The sequence below is a fragment of the Protopterus annectens genome, chromosome 1.part2 (assembly GCF_019279795.1).
Source record: "Protopterus annectens isolate FY-2018-M chromosome 1.part2, PAN1.0, whole genome shotgun sequence".
Taxonomy (NCBI): Eukaryota; Metazoa; Chordata; order Ceratodontiformes; family Protopteridae; genus Protopterus; species Protopterus annectens.
The window spans coordinates 956025851-956043208 of record NC_056727.1 but is presented as its reverse complement, the minus strand read 5'-3'; the positions used below and the strand labels follow the sequence as shown (position 1 = coordinate 956043208).

Here is a 17358-nt window from a genome sequence, read left to right as displayed (position 1 = left end):
AAGCATGCATATCTATAATGTAAGGACAGAGCAATTACGTAATGGAGTCGAATAGCCATTTGTTAGCATCAGACAAAATAAGAAATAGTTCAGAACCTTTTTGATAACATCATCCAATGGCATATTTCTGGTGTGTTTTGGTAAGGAAGTCCACCATGAAAGTGGGGTGCCACTAAGGATTACCTGTCTTCTGAGTTATGTTGCCTGGATCTGGGAAGATGCAAAAATGTTCATTAGTTGATCAAAGAGTTCCCACAAACAGGAAAAAGATAAATCTTGCAAAGAAAGTGGTACTGTCTTATGCAGAATTTAAAGATAAAAGTCTTACTTAGAAAGTTAATGTCCCAAAAATGAAAGCTTTTGTAGTTCCCTAACTACAGGACAAATGTACCTGTGTCTGTTTCTTCCTGTAAGCAATTTTCTTGTTTTATTTTCTTTCAGCTATGATCTTCTGAGATACTTGACTGCAAACATTATAAAGGACCAGTCAGAAATATATATATATATATATATATATATATATATATATATATATATATATATATATATATATAGAATTTTATAGGTATTTTATATTATTAGATGTTTTTATTATTCATTCAACAAAAAGGTTATTTATTGTAAGTTAAGTTTTTTTTGTAAGTGGACTATTTGTTTAATTGTGCTACTTAACTGATACATTTAGGTAACTGATTCAGCTAATTATTTAATTAGATGGTCTGTGCTATTGGATGTTATGGTTGAAATGGATATAAATATGCTTTGTAGTGAAAATGTCTTTTTTCCTGATAAAGTTCCATATGAATAAATGGGAACAAAAGCATTAAAATTTTAGTGCTGTGATTATTTTCGTCAGGTTGTTTTTGGTCTCGAGCAGTGCCACCAAGTTCTTTTTTATGTTTTATTTGGTTTTATTTATATATATATAGATATATATATATATATATATATATATATATATATATATATATATACACACACACACACACACACACACACACACACACACACACACACACACACACACACATATACTAAGCTGGCCAAATTCTCTGAGGTTAAGAAGATGTCAGATGTGCGCCTCATTAACAAGATAAGAAAAACTGGAAATGGGTAGACCTGTGATTCAAATGTCACATCCTTGTCTAACATTATACCTAGAGTAATATAGTTTGAGAAGTTTATCATTTTTCTTTTCACCATGAAATCTGATAAATGAAAAACCTTCCTCAATAAATATTTTAAACCTTGGGGGATAGTGGGATAGCTTTTGTTTTTCCAGGTTTAAATGTGTTTTCATATATCTACATTTTTAAAAGATATTTGGATTATAAACAGCCTGCTTGATCTGTCTGCATCACATTTGTCCAAGTTAAGAGATTATAGAACTTCACTGTAGCCATCAGGGAAAAGAGGACATAAGGGGATAATCTGACAGAGCCGTTTAAATACATCCCACACAAATAAGGTACAAGAGAAAAGCTTGAACAGCTCTAAACACAAGTAGAATAGGTAGAGGGTTAGGTACAGAGTGTGAAATAGCTGATTGCCCCTCTCTTACCTTCTTGATTGGGTTCTGTTGATGGCTTCCACAGTTCAATTCCTCTCATAATCCAGTGGGGAGGGGGTGGAGTGATCAATGCTATCTCTATGGTACAGTATTCACAGTGTGGGGTAAACTGAGAAGTACTGTGATAGAGAACTGACAGTGTGAATGGAAATAAATACTACTGTGGTAAGGTAGTCATACTGGTGGGGGGTGGAGCTGAGAAGTGGTGGGGTACAGTAATCACAGTATTGGGGAGACAGAGCAGTGCTCTGGTACAGTGGTTACAGTGTGTGTGGACCCATCAGTACTACTGCATGGCAGTCAAAGTGTTGGTGGGACTAAGCAGTACTATGCTATAGTAGTCACACTGTCAGGGGATTCAGCAGTGCTGGAGTATAGTAGTCAAAGTATCAGGAGGACTGATCAGTATTATGATACAGTAGTCACACCATCAGGGGACTGATCAGTAGTACTATGGTACAGTAGTCACACTGTCAGGGGAATGAGCAGTGCTGTGGTACAGTAGTCACACTGTTGGACAGACTGAGTAGTACTGTAGTACAGTAGTCACACCGTGGGGGGACTTATCATTACTATGGTACAGTAGTCACACTGCTGGGGGAGAGAACAATGCTGTGGTACAGTAATCACACCATCAGGGGACTGAGCAGTGCTGGGGTACAGCAGTCAAAGTATCAGGGGGATGGAGCAGTACTATTGTACAGTAGTCACACTGTTGAGGGCTAAGCAGTACTGGTGTGCAGTACTCATAGTGTCAGGGGACTGAGCAATACTATGGTACAGTAGTCATATTGTCAGGGTTGGGGGAACTGAGCAATACTGGGGTGCAGTACTCATAGTGTCAGGGACTGAGCAATGCTGTGGTACAGTAGTCATAGTGTCGGGGGACTGAGTAGTGCTGCTGTACTATAATCACAGTCTTGTGTGACTCAGCAGTACTGGGGTGCACTAGTTACAGTGTTGGGGGTACTGAGCAGTGCACTGCTACAACAGACACAGTGTTTGGGATTTAGCAGCACTGTGGTACAGTAGTCACAGTGTTGGGGAACCGAGCAGTACTGGAGTGCAGTAGCCACAGTGTTAGGGAACTGAGCAGTACTATGGTACGGTAGTCACAGTGCCTGTGATACTGAGCAATGATGTGGTACAATAGACAAAGAGTGTGCGGATATTGATTGCAGAACTGTGTTACAATAGTCACAATGTTGGGGAACCGAGCCATGCTGGGGTACAGTAGTCACAGTGTCAGTGTTCCTTGACATTGTGCAGTAGTCATAGTGTCAGGGAACTGAACAGTACTATTGTACAGTAGTCACAGTTCCTGGAAGACTGAGCAGTGGTGTGGTACAATAGACACAGGGTGTGTGGACATTGCAGAACGTACAGTAGTGACAATGTTGGGGGAGGGGCTAAGCAGTGCTTGGTGCAGTAGTCAGAGTGTCAGGGCACTATACGGTGCTATGGGACATTGGTCACTATGTTGGGGGAGTGAACAGTGGTGTGGTACAGTACATACATGTGCGAGGCACTGAACATTGGTGTGATGTAATGGTCATCATGTGGGTGGGAGCTGAGGAGTGTAGTGGGTCAGCTGCTGCCTTGTTACCATATAAGGAATATCACCAGGATCAAGCACCTGCTACTCCTGAGGAACTTTCTCTGGTTGTCCATGACGTGGTCTCCTCATGCTTGGAATACTGCAACATCCTTTATTTAGGGCATTAAATGTGAACAAGTATACTTAGTGCAGAACTGTAGTTCATGCTTACTAATAATCCATGTTACCAAAATGTTACTCCATGCTTCAGAGTCTGCGCTAGCTGCCTAATAAAAGTTCAAGTGCTGTGATGAAGATGGTCATGCTGGTGTTTTTTATTCTACACATCTTGGCTTTTTCGTTTTGCAAAGAGATGATATTCACCTAGTAACAGGCCCATTCCCTTCACTCTACCACTAAAAGGCTGCTAACGGATTGCAGTATCAAATTACGAATTCATTTCATTGGCTTATCAGGCCCTGCATACTTGGAATCTATTGTCCCAGTGGCTGTAGGGGTCCCCAACTTTTGTTGTCTTCAAGAGATCCCTTAAAATGTACCTTTTCATTCTTGCTCTTTCGAGAATGTACATCTTTTGTTTAATTGTATATTACAGATATTTTTCAGGTTTTACTTGCCTTTTACCAAGTCTATTTTTATACTTTTCATGTGTTTTATTGTTCTTAACTTATTTGAATTACAATTTTTCTGCATTTGTTCTTTGCTTGTAATTTACTAGGCTTAGAGTTTAAAGCACAATAATAAATTTGAATTTGAATTCATAATTAATTGTTTTCCCTATGACTCACATATTTCTTACCATATTTTCCAGACACAATGTTGGACTGTGGTAGATCATTGGTTTTTCTCTCTTTTTTCTTCATTGCACGACGTACAGAACGTGGTGCTCTAATAGGAGGTTGATTTGCTCTGAAAAACGTAACCAAGAATGGTTGTTTAGGTCGTGGCCCCCGTCGGCCCACAAGTCCAGCCAATCCAGGATCAACACTCTGTCCTAAAATCAAAAACAAAATGCCAGTCAATTTAGTTTTATATAGAAAAGATTAATTTATATTTAATTAAATCTGGGATTAAAAAACAGCTATCTGTTTGTTATAACTAATTTTATATTGGTAATATACACATTTCTTGACTTTTTGTCTTTCTGTTTAGGATCTGCAGTAATCAGCACAGAGCAACACAGACAAAGTTTTGTTGTTCATTTTCTGTATACAGTGCAGCTGGTTAAGTCTACATGGCTCTAATATACCCGACAAAAGTACAAGACATGGAAGTTTTAACATTTCCAGATCAGTGGTGCTTTGAAATGGCAAGTAAATTCTGAGAAATTAGCTCTGACAATCCCCACTAATACAGTAGCTGATGTTGATTAGGAAAGTCTAAGCAATTTTTCAAGTCTAACCCAGTTTGAGCACTGATAGCTCAGTATGGAATATAAATGTTGAATCTACTTCATATAAGATACTGTGAAATATAGTTTTACTTTTACTGACTTTTACTATTTTGCCTTTTTCATTTTTGTTTTTGTGTTTGATGCTGGAATTATTATACTTACAAGTGCCTTCCCAACGTGGGTGACTAGATTCCTTCTGTATATGTTCTGTCTGTTATTTGTAGCTGTGCTTAACTTCATGTTTGTGACTTCTGTGTTTCCTTGGCCTACACTTCATCACTGCATTTAGTGTCCATGTTGCATACATTTTATTCTTATTAATTACTCTCGATATTTGACTATTATTCTGACCTATGGGTTTCCATATAAAAGTGACCCATTTACAGCACCACTGGAAATACACTATTATCAAGAAAACAGGCAGATAAATAAGCTCATTCTAAAATTAATTAAAACAACCAAGACTCCAGTTCAAGGAATTAATAAACAGGAAAATCTATTCAGTTAAAAAACACACACAAGCTTTTACTCTACAGAGACACTTTGTTAAGTGTTGAAACTATTACCAACAGCAAAGAGGCAATTAAATAGTATGTCATGTGATTGTCCAGGGAATGACACTGTCTTATTTTAAATGTATAGAACCCATGATATAATGGTTTAGAATAAATATTCTATAATATTTAAAACCAGTATGTATAATGAAGGCAGCATTTCAGCAGAGTAATACTTCAGTAACTGCAGTGGTGGTGCTGCGATAGCGTTGTCGCCTCACAGTAAGACGTTGTCCTGTTCGATTCTCAGCTAGAGCGTCTTCTGTGTGGAGACATGCGAGAATGGGCATACCTTCATTGAAGGTTGTCTGTCAGAGCCAGCAACTCGGCACGTAAAAATCTACTGCCAATCATTAGCAGACTGGAGTTCCACTGTGGCGACCACTAAATGGGGAAAGCCGAAAAGACACAACAATACTTCAAACATATCCTTTTAAGCACTGCCTTGATAGTTATTTATTAAGTCTTCAGAACGTAATCAACTTTAACTCATGAAATTCAGTGCATGTAACTAGGTTACATCACCTTTTAATTGATATTAGTAATTCTATGATGTGAAAATAGAAAATGTGGTGCTCCTCTGTCTCACTGATATATTTATAAAGTGTATTTGAAATTATTTTACAATGTATAGTGCTTGTGTCATTTATGTCTTTTAACTTTCTAATGCTTTTCCCAACATAAAAGCTGTGCATTGACTACAAGTGACCAGATAAATCATGTTGGTGGAGTCACAGTTAGCAAATAATTTGAATTTAAATAACTTATTAATTACAGGGAGAAAAAATACAGATATATTATTTATATAGTGACAGCAAGAACATGTCCAGCAAGGAAATGCTCCAACTCTATGGCTACTCTAAGCGTACCTCTCAGCTGTACAGATTTTTGAAGAATGTCCAGATTTTTGTTTTATATTTTTAGTCCATTTCTCATAAAATTGTGGTTTTCTGGCAAATCACTGGCACATTGTTGAGGGGTGAAGTCAGAAAATAATGACAGTTGTTTGAGTTTCAGACTTCATACCCTTCAGAAAATTTATACTAATGCAAAACATGTTGTTTTACCTACTTTTTAAGTTTGTAAGAGCAATATTTAAAAAGTGTACCTATTTCTGGTCCTTTGTTCAGATTTCTTGCTATAAAAGATTGAGACGTATGACTCCAAGTACTGGTTATAAAAAGTCCTGTCTATAACACAAACACTGCTCTAACCTCTTACCTTTCTTAAAACCAAACTGTGGTTGAGTGCCCAGTAGACACTGTAGATTTGGTGCTCCCTAAGAATATGTCAGCATCTACTTACACTACATAGCATGTTTAAAATTCTTGTTACATGTAACAGGAAAATGCTGTTGATTAGTGGATGGGGACTGTGAATTAAAATGAATAATTGCAGTTAAGAAATAAGAATAGCCAATCATATCTCAGTCATTTACTGTCACTTCTATATGATTGTATATCTCATCATATTTACAGCCTCTGTTATTTTAATTTATTGATAATAACTCAAGTTCAGTTATTGCAGTCCCATGGTCTGTAGTTAAGCATGACATTTGGCCATGCATAATATTATTAAATGCATGCCTTGTGTACATGCTATTATAATATAGACAAGTATTCTGCTTAAATTATTTTCTTGGACTAGAGGTGTCTAAACTGCTATCATTACGTTTAACCAGAATGTGTAGGAAGTCAATATAAATCATAAAAACTTTCTTTTTAAAACAAAAAAAAATACTGTTAACATTAAATTCAATAACTATCTAGCTACTCATTAGTTCCCCTATAATAACAAATGCATAATTCACAAAACATTTATCAAACATAGGATCATAGGAGATTACTAGGGTATCAACCTGGTGGTCGTTTTAAGCCTAGCTCTTTCATCCCAATGTAATACCATGAAAATGCTAGTCAATACCCAAGATTGCATTTAGTGATGACTGCCCATGTCCAGGAGGGTTGTGGGTATTATCCCCAGTAAGAATTTACAGTGCCCCATCTACTCATCCAGGTTCCTCTTGAACAGTGTCATAGAGGTGCTCTGTTTCACATGAATTGCTAGCCTGTTCCAAAGATGTAACAGTCACTGGGAGATAAATCTGTCCCTCTAGCATGTCCTATTTAAGTCGCATGTCATATTTAGGTCCCTGGAATGAGTAGCCCTAGTCCCATTTCATTTACTGATATGCAGCAAGTTCATTAGATTTGGGTCTTGAATTGCTCTGAAGGCCAGGCATAAGTCTCCCCTAAGAAGTCTATACAACACAGACTATAGAGACAGGGACTTTAGTCGGTCTGTGTAAGGTACATGCCGGAGCCTCTTGATCTTCTTTGTTAGAAAACTTTGAGGTCTCTCCAGTTGTTGCAGGTGCTTTTTACTGTACATGTCGAATGGGGCATTATACTCAATTAAGGTAGTACAGAGGGGTTATAAACTCTTTTATTCTCGAGGTGATGCCGTTACTAATCAAGTGTGCTACATATAAAGCCTTCATTACTACAGTAGACACATGGTTATTGAAGGTAAGGTTGCAGTCACCTTGTGATCCCAGGTGCCCTACCACTTCGTAGAGACTTAGGATATTATTGTTGATTTGATAGTGTGAAAGGCATTGTTTGTGCCAAAGGGAATGATAATGCATTTCTTTGCATTCAGTTTGAGACTATGACTAATACACCAGTCGTTGGTCTGTGTGAGAGTATGTTGACATCATTTGGGGATTCAATGATTGCAACTAGTTTGCAATCATCTGCAAACTTGGTCAGCCACAACCATTTAGTTTTGACCAGAACTACTGAGAAGTGTATACCAAACAGTAGGGGCCCCAGCACTGACACCTGTGGAATCCCGCTGGTAACAGGTCTGCAGGTTGATGTGAAGTCACCCACTTTGATAGTGTGTGTCCAGTTTGTGAGCCACTTGGCAGCCCATCTTACAACAAAGGGATTTACATTCAGTTTGTTAAGTTTATTGGTAATGCCTCAATGTGGGATTATGTTGAAAGCCTTTGCCAAGTTGAGGTACACTATGTGCACAGATTTGCCTTCATCAATGGCCCTGGTCACATTTTCAAAGAAGTCCACCAGATTTAACAGGCAGGATCTGCCCTTGACAGAGCTGAATTGGGTCAGATCCAGGGTCTGGAGGTCACCTATATCTTTTTTTATGAGGTCCATAATGATACATTCATGGCAATACAGGTGAGGGTGGTCAGGCTTATGGGTTGTAATTCCCACCTTTGTGGAGGGGAATAACTGTTGCTGTTCTCCATTCTGCAGGAATAACGCCTGTGGTTAGGCTATGATTGAAAAGGGTACTTAATGGTAATGCTATTTCATGTTTTAGCCTGTTTAAAAGATAGCCTGGGATGTTGTCTGGTCCCATAGAGGCTGCATTTTTTGCCTTGGACAAGACTTTGAGGGCCTGCTCTTCAGATATGTAGGGTGGGTGGGGAGTTTGGGGAAGGTTTGTGATAAGTTAGGAGGAGATAAGTGAGTGAAATTTTCACCAAACCTATCCGCTAACAGGTCTGCTATCTCTGTGGGGTCAGTGTATGTGATACCGTTGATCATTAGTTCTGCACATGCTTGGGTCCTGCCTTTTAGGCTACATACATAACTGTAAAAGGCCTTATGGTTATCCTTGGCTGTACTTGCTAAACTTCTCTCATAGTAGCCCTTTGACAAGTTGTCTTATTTGCCTTTTGAGGCTGAGGAGGGTGCATTTCCATTGTTGGGGCTTTGTCTTTGTTTTCTTGGACAGCAACTTTTTGCATTTATTGTAAAGTTTATTGATGCTAGATGTCCACCATGGCAGTTTATTTTGTCTTGGGGCTCCAGCTTTCATTCTTTCTGATATAGCTGAGTTTATACACTTATGCAAGTGATTGTACAGGACTTTAGTGTAAGCTTCGCCATAGTTACCACTTCCAGCTTGGGGTAGGGCTTGGAATGCATTTATACCTTCACCTAGGAGGGTATATTTTGCCTTGGAGAAGTTTTTTAGTTTGATTTCACCATGTGTGAGTTCTGGTGTTAGTGCAGCTTGAAGGTGACTGCTTTGTAGGCAGATTCAACTAATGCATGTCCGACAATTGTGGCAGTGCATCTGTTTGACATGTTAGTGAAGACCAAATCTGGAATGTTTGTTCCTCTTGTCTGGGTATGAACCATTTGTTCCAGGGCATTTGAATTAACAAAGTCAAGGAACATTTGTGCTAGAGAGTTGAGGCTAGCATAGGTTTCCCAGTTGATGGTGGGATAACTGAAATCCCTCATAACCAGATTGTTTGGCAAAATTTGGATTGTCTCCAGTTTGGTCAAGTAGGCTTCATGGGGGTCATGACACATGGAGGGGAATCTATAACTGGCTATGACTTGAATGGGGGTGTTACTCACTGTAACCTGGACTTGGAGTAACTCCATGGAGTTGTCCAATCTAACTAGATGGGACGTGAATTTATCTCTAATATAGATAGAAAATCCCCTCCTTTGGTTTTCACGTGTTCATTTTGTGGTCTAAAGTTGTGGAAGACATTGTAGCCTTGCAAGGCTAGGGTATTCTCTGAGGTCTTGAACCAGGTTTCCTTGACTGCACAGATATCTACATCTTCAAGTAATAGTAGTGCTTCCAGGGAGTGCAGTTTTTGGTTTAAACTCCTAGCATTTAGCAGCATGACCCTTATTTTGTTCTGGTTGGCTAACTTCATGTTGGTAATGTTGTTTTCAACACATTGGCTAAAGAAGACACTATGGGAGAGGCAAGAGCCTTTGCCAGCAGCCAAAAGCCTAGAGGTGCGAGGTGCAAACTGTCTCTGGCAGAGCAGTGATGCTTTAGACCATGGCTTCCCAGGCCGACAGGAACTGGATCTCCTTTGTATGACAGCAAAAACTAAGCCAATTATTGAAATCAATCATTTTTTGTTTATATTGCAGCATCATTCTAGGTGAGGGTAGTATGCTGTTCAAGGCTGGGGAAATACCTGCCTGGACACATACTCAAAGAGCTCATCCATGTGTCTCTTCATATAGTCCATTGAGGTACCTCTCAGGTCTTTCACACCAACATGAACTATGACAGAGTTGTAATGGTACTTGTTGCTGAGAGACCTGACAGCATGCGTGATCTGACGAATCCTGGCACCAGACAGGCAGCTGACTGTGACTTTCTCCTTGTCCATCCTGGTGAGTGGGGTATCTTAATGCCTCACTATTGTGTCTCAATGACAAGAACATTTGTTTTTTGAGTGTTTCATCTTACGGGCTTTGTGGGTCACACAGTCGTGTTGCTATCTGTCATGGGTTCTGCAGGGACTGCATTACTTGTAGCAGTCTTGTGTTTTGGAGGTCTCTGGTGTTTAGGTAAGCTTTTCAAGAGGACCTCCATGTATGTAGATTTTTGTGTTTGATGTGTAGTAATTGTATTATGTGCATATGTAGTGGTGGATGAGTTGACAACCTCTTCTGTACTATTGTTTTGAGTGTGAGAGAGCATGGATTCAAGATTCTTGGTGTAGATGCATTTTGCGCACTCTGTACTAGAGTGAGTTATTAGTAGATGGTTGTTGGTGTACATGAGGCAATTGTTACACTGCCTCAAGACACCCAAGTCAACAAGGTTGGCAGGAGAAACAAGGGTAGTCTAACTGTCCATAATGCTAGACTGAAGACAGTATATTTGTTAAGAAGATGTTGTACTGACCAAATATATACTTACCATTTTGTTCAAAGTAATATTTGGATATGTTTTGACAATAGAAATGCCAAATGCATCAATAGCAACATGTCTGTATATTACATTATCAAACATAAAAAAATACACATGGAGGAACCCAACTATAAACACTTCATTGCCTGCAAAAATAAATCTAACTCCCAAGATGTCAAAATGCTGTTGCTAAACTAAACAAGGAGATCTGGACACAGATCAAATCAAACAAAGCCAGATACGTGGTAAAAATGGCCACCAAGGTGAAGAATAACCATAAAGCATTTTTAATTGTGTTGAAAATCTCAAAAACAACTGTGCACTAGTGGTGCAACCCAGGGTTCATTGCTTGGACCACTCCCTTCTGGCATTTACTTTTTAGTGGACAAAGCTAATGTTAAGGTTTTATGTCTGACCAAGTATGCAGATGACTGCAAACATGGTGCCATCATAAAACCCCCAGAGGACACTAAGATCCTTTGAGAAGGCCTGTTTCAAACAAAGAGCTGGAGTCAAAACCATAGACTAAAGCTAAAAGCCAAGATTTGAATAATTGTATCCTTTGGCAAGCATGACTCCGCTTGTAACTATCACATTGATAATAGATCCCTGAAAACTGGTCCTGCAGTTAGGGAGCTGGAAACATACGTCAACAATGAGCTATTCTTTGATTGCCACATAAGCACTGTTGTGAAAAATTTGTTTTCATCAAACAGCTTATATCTAGAGGTTTTATGACCAGATCCAGGGATGTAATCATTCCACTCTACTCAGCACTCATTTGGCCAATCATTGAGTATAATGTCCCTGTCGGTATGTACCTGTCTGAACACTTGTCACAACTGGAATGACAACAACACTTTCTCACTAAAACAATCAAGGGTTTAAATCATAAAATCTATGCAGACCATCTCAAAGCCTTGTCTCTCTTCTTAGTGTCATACATGCTGCTGAGAGGTGACCTTTGCCTTGTGTATAGAACAACAACAGACACAATTGTGTCAGCCTATTACACATTCACAAGTTCAATGGTATCATAAACATCTATTCATGGGATCTGAATTGGTTTTGCTAAATAAACAGAACATGCTGGAAGGATAGGTTTGTATCATAGAGAATACCAGCTCTATGGAACCATCTTCCACTCTACATAAAGTAAAGTGTTTCTCTTACTCTATTCAAATGTAATTTGGATGAATGGATGGGTAACCACATATTCATCCCCGTTTTAGCACCCTTCTCCCTCATGAATAGGCGAAACATGTAAATGTCTCAACATATCCTTGTTTAGCCCGCCTCTGTTTATTCATTTGCAAAATATAAGGGCTAAAAACTACCATGGGAATAAAAAGCTTAGCTTCTTAAGATCCTCAAAGATCAAAAGCATATAAAGTACCTATGGACCTATAAACCCATAAAAACATTGCTTTCCAGCAAGCAGCTCTAGCAATGTACATGTGTGTTAACATAAAAATTGGAAAATAAGTTGTACTAATTCATATGCTGCCTGATAGACTCAATACCATATTCATTAAAAAGCATTACTTTTGGTGTTAAATCAAGCAAAAAGCAACAGTAAAAAGTAATTACTGTCTCTAATAAAACTTTTTTAACATCTTTCAGAAAACATTTTAACACATTTATTTATTTATTATTTATTTGCATATGTTTACCGGGACGGTCCAGCTGGACCAGAAGTGCCCATTTTCAGTGTAGTCCTGGGGAGAAAAGCTCCACATATAAAGACATTTCACATACAATACAGAATTTACATTAATAAAGACATTTAGTACATATTATTGGCAGCTTATACAACTGGTGAAAAAACAGTACATAAGTAATCATTCTCAAATCAAAGATATACTAGCAATACAGAGTATATACATGAGAACATTCAATATGAGTAGTTTTCAGGTACATTTCCAAGGTAGTTGGATAAAGACACAGTAACTAGCTCCTTTCCGAAACTCAAGACCACATATGTGGCTTATAAATATATTTATGTCTTTTATGGAACTCATAAAATCTCAGTATTTTAGGGAATGGGATACTGAAACTTTACACTAAGTCATAACTGATGTTATTGCTCATTTGAATTTCAAAAACAGCATATCTGAGATATAATGCCATTCTGAACACAATTCTTTATATGCTGTAGTCTGTGTAAGTGGTTGGGGTGGTACTCACAGACACACATTGGAGATGAGCAGTGAATCCTGCTCAGTTTTGCAGAGTTGCACTGCTTGGCTATAAAGCAGCTCAAACACATGCATGATTAGCATATCTCTGTCTTATTCCAATCGCAGCTCGCCTGCAAAATTCTATGAATCCCCTACAGCACAGTTTGAGCAACTGTACGTAGTCGCTGCACTGAGCAGACTCTGGTTGGGTGGTACTGAGCTACACAGCTACAGTTTGCTCAATTAGGGAGCCAGTCTTCCCTCCTGAAATGAATGGAGGTGGCATGACTCACACACTTGCACCCTTCTCAGAAGTTGCACAGTATGCACATCTTTGAATCGTTGTACTGCACTACGGCTGTAATAGCAAAGATGTTTGTAACATGTCACGGCCTAATTTACAAACACCGCACCCATGGTCTGCTGCATTTACATGCAGTTTATAAATACCTTCTTGCTCAGCTGTGCGTTGCTGAACAGCTGAGCAACAATGTTTACTGAATTGTTTTCCCCCTGGACACTACACAATCCCACAAGGCATCATGAATACCGATTTTGGTAATTATTGTGCAGATAAATAGTTGTGCTCATGACAACAGTGCCATCTCCTTTATCTAGCTGTTTTATCTCTGTATTTGCATTCTTTCTCATGTTATTCAATGCAACATGCTGTTCCTTGATAAATTAAAAATGTGCACTATATATGGTTTTGGTAAAGGTTGTATAGCTCATTTTCATATACAAAAATGGCCATGTAAATTAGAACATTGAAAACTCAAGTGGAAAAAATGAAAAGGGACAATTATATGTGTAGAGAAGAGATTAAGTAAACATTACTGTGTTCTAAAGCAAAGCATGTGACTCTGTATTCAATCATTGAATACAAGCTTGAGCACACATCATTACCTCTACAAATAAAATTAAATGGAAAATGGTAAGCACAGGTACAGACTGTTTTCATAAATAAGTAATCCGATTTATATGTGCGTGTGCGTGTGTGTGCGTGTGTGTGTGTGCGTGTGTGTGCGTGTGTGTGTGTGTGTGTGTGTGTGTATGTGTGTGTGTGTGTGTGTGTGTGTGTGTGTGTGTGTGTGTGTGTGTGTGTGTGTGTGTGTGTGTGTGTGCGTGCGTGCGTGCGTGTGTGTATGCTGTCTTTTGCTGATACATCCAATTCCATTGATTTGTACCTGTTCAAGTTATGAGCACTTGTGCTTCTGCTAACTTTCTAGTGCAGAGATTCGTTCTGACTTATGTTTTTGTAACCATGCATATTCTTTCCCATTCTTTAAAGAGATCTCATTTAATCTCTAGTTTCGGAGATAATTTTCGGACCATAAGAATGTCGACAAAACACTATTTTAGACTTACCATATTCCCCATTTGCTTTTCCATACACAGTTTTCCCATTAGAAGAGCTGTGACTGTCATACGTAGAAGCTACAGAGGATCAAATAATTTGCAACTGGTCAGTACGTGGTTATGCTAGGTGGACTATATCCTTTCTTAACTGACATCCTCTGGCTAGTTTGTGAGGCGTGGTTTATCTGCTTCCAACAGTAACAGAAGGATCTGATTTTTGCCTCAGTATGTGGGTTGTTGCTGTATTTGGTCACTGCTAACAAGGATACCATTTTTCTTGTTGGTCACTTGCTCTGCTGTTCTAATATTATTACATTTTTGCATCCTGTCCAAACAATCATTCTTGTACATGAGTGGCAGATTATGCCCACTTACCTCCATCTAGCTCTATGTAAAGTCGAAGCCCCAAGTTGTACTTGGGGTTCAGCAGCCAACGATTACTTGCAGCTGTGATGTCAAATGCCAGCCAGCCTTCTTCTTTAGCCGCTATATTCTGAACATCTAATAGAAATAAGTTTGATTCCCTAAAGGGAAAAATAGAGTAAATAAGAGTTATTAGTATATTAAAATATGGAAAATGTACAATGTGATAACTGTATTATATTACATTTTCTGTTTTTTATTATTACTACTATTACTCTTACTGTCCTGAGAGCCGGTGCAGTTAAACAGCTGAACCACATGCTGTATCTTATTACTTTTATATGGGTATGTTGCATTAATTATTGTATTCAGAGTTTAAGAGTAAGTTTGTTATAGAAAGAAGAATTCTGCTTCAGGTGAGAGGATCACACCTCTCAACCATTTTACAGTCGTACAGTATTCTTTTTCTTGGTGTAGGGAAAATTTAGATCAACAGGCCCAGTGACTATTCAAAAAGGTGCATGGGTGCATTTTATGCCAGTAAGATTAACAGTTTCTGTTTTTTGTCTCCACTCCAGTCATAGCCAGTTTTAGGCACCAGCGAACCCTGCGGTCGCTGGGGGGCCCCTGATCCTGGGGGGCCCCCAACCACAGCAAGTTATCTAATCTTGATATTTTGTAAGGTCTATTAAACCAACAAAAGCTAGTGCAGCACTCTTATATGCTTAATAAACCAGGTGGGTAATTTATTTTATTTATTTTATTTTACATTTGTTGACTGGGAAAGTCCGACTGGACAACATATCCATTTTCAGCGGAGGCCCGGGGAGAAAAGCACCAGTAAAACATGCATCAGCAAGCAGATATGACAGTGGTATTTACATAGAAATAAGGCTGAAAAATATTAGAAACTATCAGACAGTTCATAGTACAAAGTAATAATAACTCTTATTTATATCTCCTTCAAAATTCAAAGATATTTAGTTATAGTAACAGTGGTTTGTCAAGTGACAGGCTTCACAATTCCATTAAATATTTTACCACTGATATAATGCCCCTGGTTTAGTTAAACCGTGCTGGTGGACATCCTCTCCATTAAAACTAACAACATAATCAGCTTTACGTACCTGCAGTAGCAGTAGCTTCAGAAGCCACTTAATCATCCCTGACTGTGTAGGGGCCCCACAAAAGCTGCTGTTGGCTGTGGAAAAATGAGGAAAAAAATGTATTTCTGATTACATTCTTTACCTGAACAGGACTGTGATGTGACGCTTTTAGGATGAAGCTGATAATGAACATGAGCAAGGTAAGCACTAGAGAGACCAGCAGCTCAGCGTGACTGATCTCAGGGCACACTATGGATTTTAAGAAGAGCTAATGCTTCTGATCTTCAGGGATGGTTTCTCTTTCAGGGAGTTTAATAAATACTGGCAAAACATCCGATACTATAACTCTCAACATATTTGCTGAAGAATTCTTTTCAGTGCCAAAATAATAACAGAATGAAGGCCCAAAATGAGGAACACATTTTAAACATCACTCTAATTCACTTAAAAAGTTACTAGAATAACACGTTTTTCATCAGCAAACATTTTTTTGGACAGTAAGAAGTATACAGCTATGATGTTGGGATTTATTGACTGTCTGTAATTTTGAATGAGTTACATTCCAGCAAATAAAACGTTTTTACGAAGGACAGAGCAAAATTATAAGGCAAAATCAGGGAATATCTGTGAAATCAGGGACAGTGACAGGTATTCATTTACTCCTCAATGAGGTAAATAAAAGTGACTTACCTCTGCTGTTTGACAACTGCTAAATAGCAGTCACTAATCTGGGATGGCAATACCAGTGTTGCACAATACATTATTTGCTGAAATAAGTATAAATCTAGTATTGCTGTGACTTATGCATGTGTGTGTGTGTGTGTGTGTGTGTGTGTGTGTGTGTGTGTGTGTGTGTGTGTGTGTGTGTGTGTGTAAAATATCACTGATTTTTATCAGTGCACACATTCAATAATGCCAGGACACACACATGGGTAAAACACATCAGTAAAAACTGCAGCTTACAAATAATTATATTTCAAAAGTCAGGCACAGCATATATCACAAGACATTCAGACACTTAGATCTCCTAGGAATCTGGTAACCCCCACTTCCCAGACTGTATAAATGGATAGAGAGGGGCTCCCTCCTTCATCCTTGACTGCATAGGGGCCCCACAAAAGCTGTTTCTGGTTGGGGAAAAATGAGGAGAAAAAAATGCCTTAATTTTCTGATTATGCCTTTAACCTGAACAGAGTTGTGATATGACCCTGTTATGATAAAACTGATAATGGTCTCTGCTGTCAACTGCACCCATTCTAAAACCAGCCCTGCTCAGATGCGTGTGTTCAGAAGGTTGGTGTAGGTTATGTGGAGGGACGGGGATTGTGTGATCATTGTTTCCTTTACATTTCTCACAGAACTCAGAGAAGTACAAAGAAAGCTACTTTAGCTCCTGTTGGGGCAGTGTACTGTCTAGGAGCAACAAAGTAGGATACATTACTGCAAACATCAAGCTTGTATACAGGTAGCTGCCTTTGGGCTTTGGGGTGAGGATTCGGGAGGCATGCTATATCTATATATATATGGGTCACTTCAAAATCCTGAAAGCTCAAAATCCTGAAT

General features: G+C 38.6%; 1 protein-coding gene across 1 annotated transcript in view; it reads right to left on the bottom strand.

Moving 5' to 3' along the window:
* LOC122792185 (bone morphogenetic protein 8B-like) overlaps positions 1-17358 on the bottom strand; it is a 709252-nt gene that overhangs the window by 118818 nt on the left and 573076 nt on the right. Inside the window, exons 3-4 of the mRNA XM_044059909.1 lie at positions 14702-14850; positions 3928-4122 (exon numbers count right to left, since the gene is read on the bottom strand). Of these exons, the coding sequence (XP_043915844.1) occupies positions 3928-4122; positions 14702-14850 (344 nt within the window). The remainder of the gene's footprint in view (positions 1-3927; positions 4123-14701; positions 14851-17358) is intronic.